This window comes from Epinephelus lanceolatus, chromosome 6, assembly GCF_041903045.1.
Source record: "Epinephelus lanceolatus isolate andai-2023 chromosome 6, ASM4190304v1, whole genome shotgun sequence".
Lineage (NCBI taxonomy): Eukaryota > Metazoa > Chordata > Actinopteri > Perciformes > Serranidae > Epinephelus > Epinephelus lanceolatus.
In genome coordinates this window covers 33,122,526-33,142,562 of record NC_135739.1, presented here as the reverse complement: position 1 = coordinate 33,142,562, position 20,037 = coordinate 33,122,526, and the positions used below count along the sequence as shown (strand labels likewise).

Below are 20,037 nucleotides of genomic sequence, written 5' to 3'. Positions count from 1 at the left end.
CAGACAGGGCCAAAGTGGTGGGCAGATCGACCGCCAAGACCAATATTTCCATCCCAAGAGAAGGACCTCAACGTCTGTCTATTGAACAGTTTGGTTTCTTAACTACAAATAATACAAACTCACTGAGCAGTGAGCATGGCTCTAGTTTTCTTTATAAGTAACTGCTACTCAAAGTTTATCATCTCCTCTGTAAAAAAAAGACCAAATTATGCACACTTCAGCTATGACTGACAGCAGATGTCTCAAAGCTTTTATAAGTAAATCAGCTTTCCTCGTTAACTCAGTTTGTGACTTTCTCTCTGAGTTTCGAGGCATCACCTAAAAGCTTTTTGTTGAGTCATTCATAATTGTGTAAGTCAAACTAACAGTTAGCCTGGTAAAGCCGTTTGGCTGAGACTGATGTGAATCCTGCAGACCGGACCCTGACAGCCCGACAGCTTAAATGAGACGCTGTGCTGCCAGGCTGACTGCTAACAATGAGAGAAATAGTTGTTCCTCATTTCCAGCCTTTCATCTGTCTGCTGGTGACAAACCAGGCAGGCCTGTAATTCTGCTGACTCTCACAATCTAAGACCTCCCTTGTTAGGAAATCACATTACATTTAAAGTACACTTGTAGATAAACTGTTCTCTGCAACACAGTTAACTACATTTTCTCTGTGAAATGGTATTAAAACAATGCTGTAATTTCTTCCATGCTAACTGCATTAATACGTGGCTCCATGGGAGGCAGACCTAATCAGCAGAATTAAATGATCAGAAGGAAACTGCACTGCAACAAAGCAGCAATTAAAACATTTATCTGGAGTCTGCAAGGTTTAACCCTCATCACATTAGCACACACGCTAAGTGCTGAGACAAGCAACAAAAAAAATGATTGCAAAACACATTAGTAATGGGAAGGAAGATTCACAATGAAATATGTCAGTCTTATGCAGATTTGGCTTGCTGCAGGTTACATCACTTCTAATGGACCCAAGGCGAGAAATGTGAAGTATGTGATGAGCATTTCATTAATGGATCATATTTGCATTTCAAAATAGGGACAAGACATTGAATGGCATACTTTTTTTCTCATTGGGGGGACATTAGTTCACTCTGTTTAAAAAAAAATACAAATTATCATGCTCTTCTTTCTTTTCCTTTTGCCTCTAGCACTTAGGGTTGGCTCTCCCTATGGGTGGAGAAGAAATGATATTTCTAAAAGGATTCTTTAAATAATCACTCAAAGCTTTGCCCTCTTTTCTGAAAGACAAAAATAGTTTGTGCTTAAACTTTGCGCTACATACAGCAGACTTTGTAGGACAGTGTGGCTAAATTATAACACATATAAATTATGATTTGGATTAAAATAACTATTTGTTAAAGGACCAGTGTGTAAGATTTAGGGGGATTTAGTGGCATCTAGGGGTGAGGATTGCAGATTGCAACCAGCTGGAACTTCTCCTGGTTGAAGCTGAATTATCCACAAAGGTCTCTGCCTCTCCAAAAACGACCAGACCTGGTGATTTAAACTTGTAAGTCACCGAATTTAGCAGTGTAATAAAAAATAAATACAACTTCTTTTTTTTAAACTTCTGTTTTTTCAAAGCTACTCATCATGGAGGGGCTGCTAACTACAGTGGCCAACAGGAAAACGCAAATGGCCCTATCCAGAGCCAGTGTTTGGTTTGTCCACTCTGGGCTACTGTAGTAATATGGTGGTGCAACATGATGATCTTCATAGACAAGGGCCTGCTCCTTTTGTAGATATTAACAGCTCATTGTAAGGTAGCAAAAAAACAATATATCCCCCGAAATCTTACACACTGGACCTTTAAGTTTAGGGGGATTTTGTTGTTATGGTTAGAATGGTTAAAAGCTTGTTACACTTCTTGGATAAGGTCAAGGAATGATTGCAATCATGGTTTAGAGATACCAGTGTTGAGTGTTTGTTGGTGGGAAATGGAGACAAACGTTTCCAATTATGTTTTGTTCACCCATCCACCTCCATCTCCACCCTTTGCATCCTCTGTGGCTACTCGCTATCAGCGAACAAGAGTCATAATGGTCCGGGTATCATCGGATAATTCGTAATTCATTCGTAATTCAAAAACCAAAAACGGTAAACCTGTATCAAAACAAAAAAACAAGAGTACCCAAGAAAAACATTTTTGGTGTCAGAATCAAATAACGAAAAACCAATCAAACCCGGCCCGTTTTTGTTTTTTGCCGATTCGTTTTACCGTTATTCCTTTTGGATTGAATATTGAACAGGTCTGCGGACATTCAGCCAATTCGTTTCTGCGTTTGAAACCAAAAACGGAAGTCACGTTGTTTTTTCCTTTTTTCATTTTAAACCAAAAACGAAAAATGAAATCATGTGATCTATTCCTTTTTTGTTTCCAAACGATAAACCAGAAAACCAATTTTGGTTTTCGCAAATTCCTTTTTTCATTTCTCATTTGGTACAGACAGTAGTGTGGTGGGCAGACAGGAAGCGTAAAGCGTGAAGTGTAAAAACGTCAAAATAAAATCCAAGAGGGTAGAATCATATATATATATATATATATATATATATATATGTATATATATATATATATATGATATTCATGGGTAGAATAGCCATTCTATTAAAAATGTAACACCCAACATTATGCAAGCACAGAATCTAATAAAATAAATAAATAGGCCTACATATGCTATGCATATGAAATATATTTTATCCAAAAAATATGTGATATATTATTTAGTTGCGTAGTGTGAATTAATAGCCTACTTAATTACATATGTGGAAATAGCCTGTGTCGTCCTTTGCTAAGCATTTTACATACAGATGTTACTCATTTCAATGCCGCAGCCACAGTGAAGGGGGTGAAATAATTGATCCAGGAGTAGCTGCAGTGTGCAACAACAACCAGCAGGTGGCACAAGTGAGCAGTTGAGATGCAGTGTCCAACTGAAACTGTTTGAGAATTAGCAGTAGGCTACTGTTATATTTTCTGCCGGACCTGTACAGTACTCATTACTCATTACAGTCTTAATTTCATAAAGGACATTTATACTATGATATTTAAACCAACCATCCGTATTATGAAACACGAAATTAAACTTTTAGCTTCTGAAGTATTTATTTAGACAGCTCTGATAGAGCTCAGGATTTATCAGGAGGACGCTGCTTTACTCCAAATACTACGAATTATCTGATGATACCCAGACCCATAATTCACTAGAAGACTTTGTCACCTGGCTGTAAACACACATTGTTTTTGGGCACTTGCTAAAACAACTTATGCTGTTTTTCTTGGGAAGACAGTTCTTTAATTCTGCAAATGATTTTTATAGACTTCTTTATTAAGCTACTGCATGGACATTTCAAGTGAAAAAGAAGCCAATGCAGAAGTGGCAAAAACTGCAGTTCCTCAAATGGCCACTTGAGTCTGGTGCCAAAAACAGGTCCAACATCATGATCCACGTTTCCACTGAGCAGTATGGTACAGTTAAGATTAGTCTGAGACACTTTTTTTCAGTGTCCCTTTGAAAAGCTGTGGATGGTACCAATGGAGAAGTGCCTTACCAGCCCCATTTTTGGTCCCCCCTTCTGTTGGGGTACCTAGCACACAGATCTGGTACTAAAAGGTGGAGCTGTGAACACTGCAGTCCATTGATTTGTCAGTAGCAGCTTATACCCGCTCTCAGTCCCATATCAGACTCCACCTCCCTTACACAAATACAGAATTAGGAAAAACTGCCTTCTCCTTCTATGTCCCATACCGATGGAACAAATTACAGGACTCATTGAAAGTTGATAGATTCATCTCACTTGAGGCTTTCAAAACTCTACTTCACACCACAGTACTGGGTGCACAGACTTGGTCTTGCTTCATTTAGTCTGTTTACTATTATGTCTTAATTTTTTATTACCTTGTCTTTTGAGCTCTGTTTGCTACAGGGCATCCATGAAAAAAGAGAGCCCGCTCTCAATGGACCTACCCTGTTAAAATAAAGGTTAAATAAATAAATAAATGTAACCACTGTTCATACCGTGAAGTTTTATTAGTAAATTATAACCATAAAATGAAAGGATGTTTTGCTGCCTCTTGCAGCATTCTGAAAATGTTGGCGTGCAACTCCGTTCTGTGGACAATAACCGAGGTTCAGACTTCCCTCTGTGTCACCGGTAATGAGGAAATACGGTGAGTGCTGGATGGAGCAGTGAGTGACAACAATACCTCTCACATTTAAGAGCAATGTTTAAGGTGGTGGAAACACTGGGGTCTAGGTAGCATATCTGAAGGCTTACTTTTGCCCAACTTTAGAGCAGAAATGAACATGTGTCACAGCTCAAGTTTCTCAGGGTATGTTTTTTTATTTCATTTATTCATGTTATTTCCTGTTTTATTTTGAAGCTCACATCTCCTCTCATTTCAGATCACTTCACTTCCTGCCCCTGTGTGTTTTCCCTTTTGATGACTTCACCTGTGTCTGATTGTCGGTCCCGCCCTGATTAGCCTCACCTGTGTCTCGTTATCCTTCCCCTCACCAGAGTATTTAGTGTGTCTTGTTTTCTCTCAGTGCCATTTTGTCTTAGCTCCTTGTGTGTGTAGCACTCAAGCCTTTTGTTTCCCTGTGTCCCTTTCTTGTTTTTTTGGATTTAGCTTGCTGATTGACTCTGCCTCTGTCTCTGCCTCACCTCTGTTGGATTTGTTTGCCTCCACTGATTGTCCTTCTGTGTACCAAACCTACCTTTTGACCGTAAAGACTGTTATTTTACCCAAACTGTCTCCAGAGTTGAGTGTTTAAGTCCACTCTCACCTGGTTCACCAGTTGTTACAACATGTTTACCACCTGGTACGAAAAATGGTTTTGGTCTCTGTAGCTACTTTCAAAATTCATGACAACTGTACGGGGTTTGGATTTTTATGTAACTCGCCCATTTAAATTTAATTTAGACCTAAAGTTCCACACTCTCATCCAAATATGGTTACGTCTGAAAATGAGTCCAAGATGGCAACGGCCAAAATGCCAACAAAACTACATCCATTGTTTTCATACAGTCTGCCCTCTACATGTACAAATCCTTGTGGTTAAAATGGATGGTGTATTTTCATAGTTATATAAAAAAGCAGCAAGAAACTAAGCCATAAAGATATGACTTGATTTTAGTCATTACACAGAAAAAAACATTAATCTATTCAATATCCCTGGAAAACTGTTCGTTACTGGGTAAGATGCAATGTACAGGTCGTCACGGTTATGATGGTAACATCATTACCTACAGTGAGTACAAAGGCATCTGCTATAGTTAAATAATAGTAATGGATTGTTTTCTTGTATTTCTCCCTTACTTCTACTACATCCAATCACTTTTTTACTGAGTGGCTTTAAGTGTTCCTTTGTCTTCATGGTGCAGGTTTTGCCACAATACTGACTCACCAAAAGATGGACCCCCCAAAAATACAGGTCTCTACAATCAGTTAAACCCATTAACTACACATAGGTGATCTCCATTTTACTAATTTGTGACTTGTAAAACAAACTGGCTGCACCAGGATGGAACCAGGTGTGTCCTATGAATGATTGCTTAGTCTCCTGTGTTTTGGATTTTTCTCTCGATTAGTGACAAAACGCAACATTAAATAGTTCGATTCAATGTTGTAGAATAATAAAATATAAAAATATCCCTTATGTTCAGTTTCACATTGAAATATTGCATCTACATGCTCCTGAGTCATATTTTGTTGTATTTGCTGATTTGTGAGCAAGGACACGGAGGACACCCAGAACCTGCAACTGAAAAACTACTCAGGCCCCCAAGGCCTCTTCACCAACTCTCCCATCTTAAATAATAGCCCTCACTGATAAAGGATTGTTGTAAAAGGAGAATTCAAGGTTTCTTTTACAACCTGGGTCTCTTTTTATTTATACATATATATATTTTGTAGTTTTGGCCATCACTCTGATTGGCCATAACAACATAACTGGATTTAAAACTGACTGGTTTAAAAAACGTGTCTTATGAAAATGTTACCATAAGAAAATGGGGTGATGACCTACAGAAATAACCTCCAGGATTATAGCTTGATGGTGTCTGGTTTGGGCTGAGCAGAAGTTGAGTGTCATTATTACACAAGGCTCTTTTCACAAAGAGGTGGAGGACAGAACAGAATCAGTTCACGAAGAAGAGTCTTGATTATTATAATTACTGTTTATTTCAAGAGGCTCTTACATGGCCCGCTCCCACTGTGCCACTCAACTCGTCAAGCCAACAAATAAAAAGCCTGTCATTAAATCGGAAAGGAGGAAGGTCGAAGCAGCAGGTTAAATAATTATTAACAGTATTTCTAGCTAATCTGATGTTAATTTGCTGTTTAATTGATTGAGACAAGAGTAACAATGAGGGAGGATGTTGAGATCTCCATTACTGTATATAGGAAAGCCTTTTAAAGGGGCAGTGCACCCCAAACTCAAAATTACATATTTCTCCTCTCACCTGTAGTGCTATTTATCACTCTAGATTGTGTGAGTTGCTGAGTGTTGGAGATATTGGCCGTAGAGGTGTCTGCCTTCTCTTTAAAGGAACTAGATGGCACACAGCTTGTGGTGCTCAAATCACCAAAAAACAAGCACTGAAAAAAACTCAGTTAACTTTGTGATATTAGACACAATGTTTCCATCCTGACAATCCATTTAAACACTGAAAACACCAAAAGTAATTTAGCTGATGATACCTTTCCTATGAGTTTAGTTCTGCTGCCAGATCATGATCATCGTCATGGAGAAAGTGACATTGTCGTCAAATAAAGCACTTAGCCTCCAGTATTTCATGACAGCAGGGTTTTCTTCAAAGACAGGGTAACTGCGTTTAAAATCCATGTTACAGTAATATCAGGCTGCTGGCAGGAAGATGGTGATACAGGAGAACAGGACTTTATTGCTGAAACTTGTGTTGCTGTGCACCACAGAGCTGCAGCTGTGTGAAGGTGAGATGAGGGGAATCAGGCGAATGAATCTGACATCACACACACACACACACACACACACACATACACACACACATAAGAAAAAAGAAAACCCACTGATGGGTGAAATGAGAGAAGGAGTTGGGAGTGTCACTGCATGGCTTAAAGACGGAGGGCAACTACAATGAATGTCCACGCAGGGCACTGAACCAAACTCCTCCACTTCTTCTCTTTTTTCATACACTCCTCATTTCTTCCTCTACAAACTCCTGCTCCTGTTCCTCTTTTTGACTCCTTTCTTTCCTCTTCTGTCCCATCACACTCAAGTACTTTTTCTCTATTTTACTTCACATGTTTGGCTTCGGCTCAGCTCATCCATTTTCTTAGTAATACACATAATAATCCTACAGCTGTTAGATTTTTAAAACCGACTGGATGACCCCAACAATGCAAAATACTTAAGGCGGCCTTTCTTTGACTTTGGAAAATGGGATAGGGAGGATTATGCTGGGCTTGGTATGCATATAAAGTTGTTTATTTCACTGGCTGGTGATTACTGATTTATTTGAGTACTCAAGCAGATACTATAATTATTGACTAGTATAAAGCTGCTTTAATCAATATATTTTACATTACATTGTATTAAAATGGCAACTTGCAACATGTTCTCATATTTAATTTAAACATTAAGAGTCAGTGTTGTGTTTATAACTTGTTGTACTGCCCCCAAGTGGGGAGAAAATCAATAAATGAAGGTTTCAAGTCATTTTTTTTTTTGTTCAAAGTTCTTTCTTCACCTTGGACCTTGAGCAGAGAACAGTCAGAAAACAATCTCACAACAAGTGGTCCATTTAATAGGTGTTCTGGAACTCTTGATCATATCACATGACCTTCATCAGCAGATGGACTTTGCCCATTTGACTTGAAAATTTGAGACTGTCCTCCTCCAAAATTACTACCACTTCAGTCGTTTGTACAAGCAAATTGTAGTTGTTATGACTGGAACAACAGAGGAAGTAGTGTGGAGTGACAATAAAAAAAATCACGTTAACCCAGGAGACTGCTGTTTGTGCCCTGTGTGAAAACAAAAGTCAACGTTGAGTTATTTTAACTGTGTAACAAAGTCTACTAACACTTATTTACGTTAAGTTTTATAACAAATGTACTTGTTTTAACCATGATTTACCTATGACAGTGTAGTTTTGTTACCCAAACTTAAAACACCCGGTCTTATTGCAAAGTCGTCAAATACCGGAATTTGGGCAATGACTTTCATATCAAACATCAATGAAAAAGCTGTCATTTCACATTGCCACCAGTGTGTAATGGGGCCTAACGGCAATAGGGGGAAATGCAGATGGAGAACGATGTATGTTGATTGGGCGAAAAATAGGGTAGGCGGGGAGGTGGGTGATGAATGGGTCCAATAATCCCCAACATTCACCCAGGAGGCCGGTGTTTGCTTCCGGTATTAATGTAAAGCCAAACCCTGTTATTTTTTTCTAAACCCAACCACATGCTTTTGTTGCCTAAACCCAACCACATGTAAGTTTTGGCTAAACACTACCAAGTGTGTTTGTTGTTGAAGGAAAAAATGCGTACTAAAGTACAGTTTTGAGGGACTTGTACTTTATATGAGTATTCCATGCAACTTTATAGTTCTGCTCTACTGCATTCCACAGCATTTTACTGCACATTTTACCACGGTCCTACAACCTAATCTACTCCTACTACCTAATCTGACAGCTACTGTCACTAGTTATTTTGCAGATTAGGATTTTACACACAAAACATACAACTATGAAAAGTGTTGATGCATCAGAGATTATAATCCAACAACAGAACATTAAATAATATAACACTGGCAACACTGTATACTTTGTAAAACCACTGATTTCCTAGGCTAAAAGCACAGAGAACATGTTATTTCCTCTGAGAAATTTCTTTCTCACCATCCTCGCTGTTTTCTAAATTGGATATCAATTGTCAATGGCTTTTGTGTCACGTAAAGCACCGACAGCCTGTCACAAAGAGGTGATGAATTTACAGTATATATAACAATGTCACTCATCATTAACACAGTGTGTTTCTGCTAATAGCTGATGCCTACAGTTTCTACTTTCCTCCTACTTCAGAGAGTGACAGTGAATAGTGACCTCAGCAGAATGTGGCTGATTCTTGGACCAATAACAAGTCATCTGAGATAATGACAGGGCCATTTGATGAATGGGTCTGTTTTTAGGGAGGCAGACATCCACTGGGGAGTCGGCCTTGGGCAAACACAAAATCCCTCAGGTCACAAAGGCAGATGGATGGACTGCAGTTCTCTGTCACTTTTATCGCTTAACTACTTGTCCCTGGATTAATAAATCTAGATTCATGACTGGCAGCTCCAGGCTCACACCACCAGCCGCTGCCACCTTTACGTAACCTTGACTTAATCAGAACCTCTTCATGACTCCACTTCCACTAAACACATTTTCATAAATGACACTAAAGGAGAAAAGTAAGGGGCGATTTATCCTCCACTACTTTGCTCTTTCCTTGTGGTGGTTCTCTAAGAACCCACCGTCTCATGAAGCATAAAGGACAGCAGAGTTTTGCAGAGAAAATGCCTCACACATTCACACCAAATTGATTTTATTCAGGGGTTTATGTTCTCTCAGTGCACACCACCAGCTCATTGAAAAGTAATAAATTCTGATGAGACAGGGCTGTTCGCATATGAAACAGGGAGCTAGGCCCAAATTTAAATCAACTCCTCTCCCAGCATATTTTTTACCAACTTATTCTCTGTCTGGCTGTGGACTGGAGGAGATGAATTTCCAGCAGTCTGAGAAAATAACAGCACATTAATGTTTCCCTGCTCAGCCTCAGCTAGTTAAATGATCAAACACACCTACTCAACCTACAGTCTCAGCCATCACAGAGATTAAACGCTCCGGAAGACACTGTGCTGTTTTCAGCAGTGCAATAATCAAAATGCAGACAAAGTTGTGTTTTCTGTAAAGTTTTAGAAGAATGTAAAAGCAATGTGTCTACCTGTACACTGCATGGGGTGAACTGGTACCGACGGTAAAGGAGGAGAGTATGTGGGTATGTGAGACAGATTTCAAGTTGAAGGCAAAGGAAGGAAGAGGGTACATACTGTGACACTGTTTTTCAGTAATTTGCCAAGATGCTTAAAAAGATGTATGTTTCCCTGACTGCTTGCAGTCTAGCAACGGCAGCTTTAGTATGACATTTTCAAACTGCCACAGAATCACTTGGAAAGACATCACAGTGAAAGGCTCTGCATAGGAAGCATATACAGACTGACAGTTATCCCTGGTTTCCTAAAAGTACAAGTTTTACCTGACTTTAGTCAAGTTTTAGGGCCCATTCACACCAGGATAGTCCGGAGGACTTGATTCAATTGGGTGGGGAACGCCGCAAAATTTCACACCTTCAATTGGTTCGCTTAACTTTCACACCACACTTTTAAAGTGGACCCAACCACATGCAGTTTCAACAGCTGCTCGTTTGGGGGCAATATAGCCTGAAACAATCACTGACCAGGAAGAAAAAAAGCACGAGGACAAAGAAAATCCGGCTCATCAATTGGCCATGAGTGAAAACGGAAATCCAAACGAACCGAACTATCCGTGGAAGTGGACCAGGGTTTGTTTAAAGCTGACCAAATAGCGACAGTGTGAATGCGTTCTTAGTAGCCTCACCTTAACCATGGATACAGCGGATCACAAGAAACACTCGCGTTAGATATTTTAGGGAACTTTCATGAGTGTTTTCAAAGGCACTGACAAAGAACCTATTGCTTAAGGTTGAACATCTCTGTGTGATTTTGTACTTACAGACTTTGTTTAAGAATTAGGTTTAGGTAAAGTTAGGGCATATAATTGCAATGCTGTGTGTGGTGGTTGAAAAGCATCTAAAACCTTCTTCGTACCTTTCAAGCTCTCTTTGTTTATTCTTCACACAATTATTTATGTCATTTTCCGTGTATACATTGTCTGACAGTGAGTGATTCATGGTGTCTGGCCCCTGTCTATACAGGAGGCTTTTGAAATATTCAGAACAGGTATAAACTCTTTGGCCTTCAGACATTTCATGCATTTCGTGGCCTTCTTAGGATTACCACATATCCATTAGTACAAATGTGTGCATGAGCCTGTTTAAATTCAAGTCTTATGTTGAGGTAGGTTTAGATTAGAGAAGTTCGGGTTAGGGTCAGTAAGGATCTTCACGGGTAAGGGTCGGGTTATGCTGGAAAAGAAGTCATCTGCACGTGTTGTCCGACCGGGCCTGGAATCACTAGTGTTGCATTTATCTGTATCCGTCAGAAGTGATTCTTGTGATAACAAATGAGAGCCTGAGGAATGTGTTTAAACTAGGGATGCCATGGTGGAAATTTTCCCTCATAGTCCAAACTCATGATAACACTGATTACACCGGACATTCTAAAAGAAAATATATTCGCAATGATGTGCAATGTCTGTAGAGCGCTTTCTTTGATCTTTAATGTTAGATTTTTGGATTCTCTCCTTATTTTCGACGGAAGAGGAACGGTTGGTGTGGCAGCGTGTGCTTTTCTTTTTAATAACATGAAGTAATGACGTGATAACATTGTGGCTTGGGCTTGGCAGTGGCTTCCTCCTCTTTTTCATCTCCCTCTTTTTTCATGGCGTGCGCTCTTTGCCTAGGGATGACCACCTCTTCACCAACCACCTCTTGGTCCCCCAACATTCAGGTCTTAGATTCCACCGTAGTGCATGCCCATGACTACTGCCTTACGCATAAGACCCTGGCTTGCCTCTGGCAGAGCTCTGTGCTGTAACTCTGCTGCTTTCATCCTGCAATTGTAGCATCCATCATTAAAAAAGGTATTTTGCTTTGATGAAAGTGAGTGGGTGCATGAGTAAGTGACTGAGTAAGTGAGTGGGCCTTCCCTAAACCAGATCCGCCCCAGTATCACTCTAACAAGGAGTACCAGTTTATAGTCACCTTCACAGTTGAAGCCCCCCTCATTGAGGCGTGGGCTAGAAATACATCTTTGGGATGAACTTCCCTCTCCCCCACAGGAACAGGAACTGTTGTAACTTTTTGAAACCATGGAGAAAAATAAAACCATTTTATGCTCTTCCTATATTATAACCTGATTTTTGTATATTATCCCTTTGTCAATAAATAAATAAAGAAAGAAAACTTACATCAAAGCCTCTTTGGTGGCATTTCTTTTTTCTAAGCATCTCGTTTTTCACTCTGTTTTTAAGCTGCTTAGTTTTTGCAGCAGTTCCTGTAAATACACAACATTTTACAATTAAATCAGTTAAACCATTTTCTAGACTTGACTTGACTTGTAGAGGGTATATTAGATCTTAAACAAACTGAAACCTTTAATTTGATAGCGTCGTCTGTATGACAATATTAAATGTCTTTGTTAGGTTGAGCAGTTTACTTTTGTAAGGGTAGTTGCATGAAACTAACATTTGTGTGTCACATGGTCAATAATTTGGCATCCATGTAGACTTCCACTCCTCGCTACCTAGTTTGGGATGGCACCTATTGTAATGTGCCTAACTCTGCATGTGAATGCGGAAACAGAGTGGAAGTGGGTAGGGACAACCCAATCGCCAGAAGAAATGTTGGCCTTGTACATTTCAGTTAACTACAGATATGTTAGACTGCATTTGTGAACATGTAGAACGAGTAGTGCACATGTTGAAACTTTATGTTTCAACAAAGCTGTAGATATTGGTAGTTATGCTTAGGCATTAAAACGCTTCATTATGGTTAGGTAAAGATTACATTTTGGGTTAAAATACCCAGTTTAGGGGGCACAATCCCTGTAAATAAAGCAGCGATGTCTTGCTAAAAAAAATGCTTTTCATGCCATAATCCTGGTATGAAAAGCAGCTCTCTGTAAAAAAAAAACGCATTTTGTGCCCCATCACTGCAGGACAGAGACAGTTATGTCTCAGTAAAAAAACAACTGCTTTTAGGGCCTGAAAAGCTGCTGCATGCACAGCAATGAGTAGGCTTGCAGCAGCACACCTTTTTGAAGGTATACCGTGATATTAATATTGACAGTTATCATACTATGTACATTTGCTTATCGATGATATTGGGGAAAAAAGCAACTGGACAGAGAATCTCAACTTTATTTTAGTTACGTTCAAAAGAAAGGCTTTTTACACATACCATAAAACTTCAGTTAAAAGCCTTGTTCCAATTAAATGCCCAGTCCTTTTTACTAGCTGGGTGTGGCTACACATTTTGACAAAAAACACCAGTCTTAATTAGACGCCTTGTCTTTTCGCCAAACAGTTCATTCTTTTTATAGAAGTTCATCGACTGTATAAAAATGGGTTGTTGGCTGCCTTAAATTATGTGTCCATTCCTTAATTACGCCGTAAGTTATTCATATTCCTTTAGTCCTTAAGGCTCCACTGATGAAAAGAATGAAAAGGGTTTTTCATAAAAATTAATCCAAGCTGTGAGTACTGTATCAACAGGATGAAGTGGTGTTGTGCAGGTATATTGGGTGCAATAATCCTTGAGTGCCGTAACTCTCTCTCTCTCTGATGCACTGTCTGTCGGAGCTAGATAAAGTTAAATTAAACCCTCTGTTTTCATTTCTTCAAGGGTCATTTTGACTTACAGTAATAATAATTCTGTAATACTGTGATACCATGAAAATGATATTTTCTGAGACGGTCATCATACCGTAAACTATCTCATTCCATTGCAACACCAGCAATAAGTGTCTAAATCAGTGCTGGTTTTGTTGTTTGTTGGTCTCGAACAGTGGTGTACAGAGACAGTTTACACACTATGTCACACAAGAGACTCTGATATGATACAAAAAAGTGTGTGTGAGTGAGTGAGTGAGTGAGTGAGTGAGTGAGAACAGAGACAGACAGAATGTATCGCTGGAGATGATGAATGTGACGATGACAGAAGCCTGCTGTCCTTCATGTACAAAACAGGATGAATGATATGTCGGTTCTTTACTGAGCTGAAACCTTTTCATTGCTTTGGAAACATAATCTGGACCCAAGACAGGTCATTAAGTGGATGATAAAGGCTCTGACTGATCGACAGTATGCCGCAGAGCAAAACATATGAAGCACGGTGGAGTGACAGAGTAAAATCTCCAGTTCTGTGATTTGTCTCTCGGAAATTGTTGGGTCTGAGCCAACACAGACAATGTACCTGATTCATCTGGATTTGAGTCGATTTTAATCCATACTATCAAGATCTTTTTTTCCTTTTACAGCTATGTCTTCCTAAACAGTCAATACAGTTGAGAAACCACAATGCCTGTTCATGCATTCATCTCTCCTCTCTACCCTGCACACCGAGCACCACCAATCTTTGTGTAAAAAGGCTCATTAGTGATGTTTTTGTCGATCTGCCTGTAAGGATGTCACGTTAAAAGCTGCCCTTATTTACAGCAGCATTCCAAGAGAGTACAGTATAATTACAGTGAAGAGGAAGGTTCATCAGATAGTACAGCACCACTTCTACAGTGCAGCTGCTGGAACTATTCATTAAAACCTCCTGAGAGAAAAAAAACAGCTCTAAGGAACTTTAACAACAACAGAAAATGGGAGATCTATCATTTTCCTAAACTTGTTGCAAGGAAAATCCTCTCATTTGTTAAAAAAAAAAAGTTTTCTCACACAGCTTTTAAATAAGCAACTTTTGCAGGGACTTCACTGCTGAAATCATCTTTTTAACCAAGAACCCACTTTTTAGAATCTTTTTTGAATCCTTTTCTGAGAATAAAACAGGAGCCGAAGCAGCAGCATCCTCCTGTGCAGCTCTCCCACATCTCCACGGCAAGACCACAGTCTCTCCCCCTCCATCTCTCTCTCATGAGGAAACATCTAATGCTGGGAAAAAAGCTAAAATAAGAACACAACTTGTGGGATTCGCTGTCTTTTAAAACTTAAATCTCCAGAGGAAGCGAGTCCCCTTTTCAACAACAAGCCCCCGCGGTGGTCGGATCAGACACAGCCGACTGTTTTATTCACTGAATTCACAGAATAAACTACAGGAGCTACAGTCCTTCTTCCCAAACTGGAGAAACAGGTCGCAGCGCAGACCAGAACTGACCTTCAACTGCATGCTTTTATTTTGAAGAATAAGAAAGCTCTTGTAAAATGAATAAGGGCAGATTTCATGACTTTTTTTCTTTTGAAGGAATAGACTGGAGGTGGAAACAGTCAATTAATCCTTAGACAAGCTGTCTGATATTTGTTGAGGTAGCCTAATTTTTGAAGTTAAATTACCAACAGCTTGTCAAATTAATATAAATATTAGCTGCTTTCCTAGGAAGATCTTTGGCATTTGCATGTGTCTTCTTGGAGTTTAGGAAATTAACATTTTATACATTGCAGAATTTATTGATCAATCGAGAAAATAATGGACAGATCAATCAATAATGGAGAACAATCCCTTATCACAGCCCTAAAACAGTTATTTGAGTTTGGATTCTCTCGATTAATCAATAGAGATATTAAATATATTAACGTTTGGATTTATTCCAGTTTTATAAAAAGTAGCTACCCGTTATATTTGACTAGTTTCCATTCTGATATTATCTATTACATCAAGGAAAAGAAGAAGAAACAGTCTTTTACTTTCTTAATGAGCTGATTTATCCTTATGTGGATAGTTTAAAGTCTCATTAACAGCCACATGTCATCAACCAGCCAGCCTGCCCCCCTCAATGTAAGCCTGTGCCATAGCCGAGTGATGTCTTAGTGCTGTAATAAACCATGGTGCCCCCTCTCATTAAAACATTGCACTCAACAGCCCGCTCTCCTCCCCAAGAAGCGCACGGAGCCGCTCACCTTCTCCACCTGTCCCACAGGAGCCGAGCAGCAGCGAGGCGATCAGTGCAGTAATCCAAGCGAGTCTTTTACTCCCCAAAGGCATGTTGAAGCGACGGGATGCTGCAGAGTAGCCTATAATCCCAGCAGTCGGAGAGGAGACAGACTGTCCGTCCTCCTCTTCTCCTCTCCTGTTCGCTTCTCTCCTCTGCTCTCCTCCAGCTCCGCTCCGGTGCGCTGCGCTCCGCTGCAGTAGCCCTGCTGCCACAGTGTGGAGGGGCCGGCCGGTACCTAGTGGGGAGGAGGAAGCTCTCACACCTCCTGCCCTCCGTCAAGTGATGTGGGGGAGAAAAAAAAGGAGCGAGGAAAAGACGAGGGAAGGTTTTTACGAGACTGTTGCAGGTCCAAGTCCAGCGCACAGCCTCCCACACTGAGATACTGAAGAAGCTCAGAGTTCCTAGAGGGAGTCCCAGGACTGGTGTAAGCGCAGGGAGAGCATGTGGCTGATGATTAACTCTTTATGTCAACAAGTCCTCAAACACATATAGGACCACACGTCTTAATGCAGCAGTGAGCTATGCGTCTTAATCAACTAAAACCAACACAGTTCTCACATTTCTTTGCATGGGACCATGGATGCAGAGGATAAACTCAATGGGCCCCTGTGCACAGACATGTTAAAGGCCCCCAATCCCTCTTAAAGGTCCAGTGTGTAGGATTTAGGGGGTTATATTGCAGAAATTAATAATATAATCAATATAATCTGAATCACAGAATCCTTGTGTTTTTGTTACTGTTGACTTAGTCTGAGTGGGCAGAAGTTCGCTGCATAGATCAGCCTCTCATTGGGCAGAATGAGCCACCCACTGAAGTCCCGCCCTACCACCTCTGGTTGTGTAGCAGTTTTCAACCGTTTTCAACACGTCCTTTACTAACTTTTGCGGTGTTTGATCTTGCGGGGATGTAGCCATATTTCTGCCATGGTTCGCATCCTGTAGGTGATATTTTTGTGGGCGTGTTACACCAAAACCTGTCCCCCCCCTAATATTTTTGCAAGCCACTGTTGCTGTGGCACCTCCCAGAATGATTGTGATTGGTTGAAAGAAATACAAGCAGCCGGGGCGTTTTTTCTCCAATCTTAAAGTGAGAGTCGGTCCAGCGAGTCCAGTGAGCGCGATTACCGTTGACTGAGCCCTTTATGGGGGAGTGGGTCCTTGTCTACAGATTCCGTCATGTGGCACCGCCATATTGCTAGAGTAGCCCAGAATAGACAAACCAAAAACTGGCTCCACATAGGGAGTTTTTGCATCAGCCACTGTGGTTGAAAATGGTTAGAAGCTGCTCTGCAATAAGCAGCATAGGAGGAACACTTTTCAATGTGAAACTGCTTTATTCATTGTTTTTACTGGTTTAAATCATCGCATCTGCTTGTTTTGGAGATGAAGCGACCTCTGTGGATGATTCAACTCCCAGTAAAAACCTCTTGAAGGTCTGTTCACTTAAAGGGATAGTGCACCCAAAAATGAAAATTCACCCATTATCTACTTACCCATATGCCGAGGGAGACTCAGGTGGCGGCACACAGAGAGGCAGTTAGAGCTACAGGCTACAATGAGGCTAAAAACAGAGTTCAGATGACATTTTCCAAACATCTTTATATGTCGGGGCTTCAGGACACTTGGACCACTACGGACGAGCAGTAAGGAGATATTTTGTGGTTTCAATTATGTGTTTTTGGACGTTTGAATCTGGGGCGCCATCAGCCTCCATTAGGTGGAGTTGTGCTGCTACCTCCTCTCCCCATGGATCTCCGCAAGGGATGTGAGGACTCTGAAACTTCACCTGGGCCTCCATTGGCATATGGGTGAGTAGATAATGGCTGAATTTTCATTTTTGGGTGCACTATCCCTTTAAGTGAACAGAGAACAAAGGTTAGCACACATTCGGGTGCTAGGCTAATGGCCCGTTTCTCAGATGCTGAAGAGCATCGGAGAAACTGTAACATGAAATTTCTCTAGTGTTTTCACCAATTTTAATCACCTGTTCTGTTTTTACCTGTGTAAATCACCAAGTCTGTTTGTTTTGGAGAGAAGTAGACAATTTGTCTCATGGTAAAAACTTCCCAAATGTCTGGATCAGAAATAAGGATGAGCGCACATTAAGTTATCAGATAAAAAAAGGTGTGCACACACAGCAGGTGCTGGGCTGGCATCCTGCCTGCGATATGCCAAACAGCATTGGAAAAACACTGATTTATTCAGTGTTTTACCAGTTTTAATCACCGGCTCTGTTTGTTTTAGAGAGCAAGACACCTCTACGGAGAATTTGGCTCCAAATAAAAACCTCCTGAACAATGAACACAGAAGGAATTCTATTCAGGAGAAGTTTCAGCCGGATGCAGTCTGCAATCCTCACTGCTAGATTCCACTAAATTTCACTAAATCTTACACACTGGACTTTTAAACAGAAGCACAGACTAGAGGTCGTTTTGTCTTTCCTTAAGGCCAAAACACACTGGTGGCGTCATATGACGGTGGCGTCATTGACGCGAGTCAAGTGCCGCCCTCAATATACACAAAAAGCACAGCGCTGCAGGGCGTCAACCAGATTTCTATTGCACACTCCAGTCCGCTAGGTGGCGGTACTGGTTGCCAACCGCCAATTAGAACAAAAGACGAGGAAGAAGACAGGGCGCAAGAAGAAAACACACAACGCAGGACGACCACGACAACTAGACAACAACAGTACATTGCTTATTGTAGTTGTCTTTATGTTATTAATTAACTACGGGAGCTGGGAAGTACAAAATAGCGCTTTTTCAAGGGCGGCGACGCTGGAAAAATAGGACAATAGCGTAAAGTGCCGCGGCACGGCACGTCGCCGCGCGTCGAGCTGCCGCCGGTGTGGGTTTGTAAATAGAAAATAATGGGGGTGGCTGTTTTGACGCGCGTCACACGGCGCCGGTGAGTTTTGGGCTTCATGTGTCATTTAAAGTTTCTTCATTGTCATTTTTACATCTCTATGTGACAGTTCACAGGTTAAGCCCAGGGGCCCCCAGGCCCATTGGACCCCTGGGCTTGTGCAGGGTCAGCCTATTTAGCAATCCATCCTTGGATACACTTAACACAATTACGTTTTTATCAGGCTTTTCAAACTGCCATGATCTTGAGACGTAAAATGAAACTGTAAGCCAGCTGACGATCAGGTAATTTGCTGAAGTCCAGCTTCAAAGACCCACTCCAGACATGCTTTAAAAACATCTCCTTAAAATAATTATTTTAGTCTGATATGGTTTCTCTATCAAAATAAACTTACATAACCTAATTTAAATGACATCTCCCTCACTGAAAAATCCAAAATCTGTAAATGTATTTTCTTTAATGAATAGAAACATACTCCGAGAAGTCATTCCATTTAAACTGAACCACAGTTTTCCTTTAAATGAGTCAAAATTCACAAAATTCTCCTCCTAACTTCCATGTGTTAAACTCAGATTTAAGGTGAGCACAGAGAAACTCTTCCCTATTCAGCAGATGAATGCCAGAACAGCCTCCTTGTGTCAAACTGCACATACATCACTCTGCACAGTGAAGGTCACACATCCAAGCAAAGTGACAACAGGCAGTACACATTTTTGAGTGGAAGACTTTAAATTTATCACTGCATCGCTGCTTGAGGACACTACATGAGTTCCTGAGTGCCTTCTCTTTCAAAGCTTTATTTAGCTGGATGCTGTGTGTCTGTGGCTTAATGTTACACTTTAGTGTTTCATTTTAACAAAAGAGGGGCACTTGAGCAGCCCAGGTGCCTCTCTGGAGCTCATCATTAGTCATAATTTTTGTCAATGTTTAATCACTTTTCTTTCATATATGTGTGGAAAACCGTCTTTGCATGCAAAGAGATAGCCTGGAATGATTTGTGTACTATATATAATTTGATTTTATAAAAGGTAGCACAATTCTGCTGTGTCTAAATCCTTGCCCCTCAAAATTTGAATGATGCATAGTTTTGTGGTGCAAACCTAAAAAGATAATCACTCTCACAAATACATTTTGAAGGACAGTTTGTGACATTTAAAACCTGTTTTTGCATCCATCTGGAGAGGTTACAGTATGTCACATGGTCACCAGTACTCCGCAGCAAATAAAAGCCCCACACAGAGCAAACACACCTCTCAAGCATTCAGTTTTGGTGAATATAATTCTAGAGTTTTTGTTAGAAACACACAAACATTCATTTTAGAAATGAGCACAAAATCTG

General features: G+C 40.5%; 1 protein-coding gene across 1 annotated transcript in view; it reads right to left on the bottom strand.

Moving 5' to 3' along the window:
• Positions 1-16,108, bottom strand: part of LOC117254452 (contactin-associated protein-like 4) — a 165,429-nt gene extending 149,321 nt beyond the window's left edge. The window contains exon 1 of the mRNA XM_033622768.2: positions 15,799-16,108. Within this exon, the coding sequence (XP_033478659.1) occupies positions 15,799-15,883 (85 nt within the window). The 5' untranslated portion in view covers positions 15,884-16,108. The remainder of the gene's footprint in view (positions 1-15,798) is intronic.
• Positions 16,109-20,037: the final 3,929 nt, after the last annotated feature.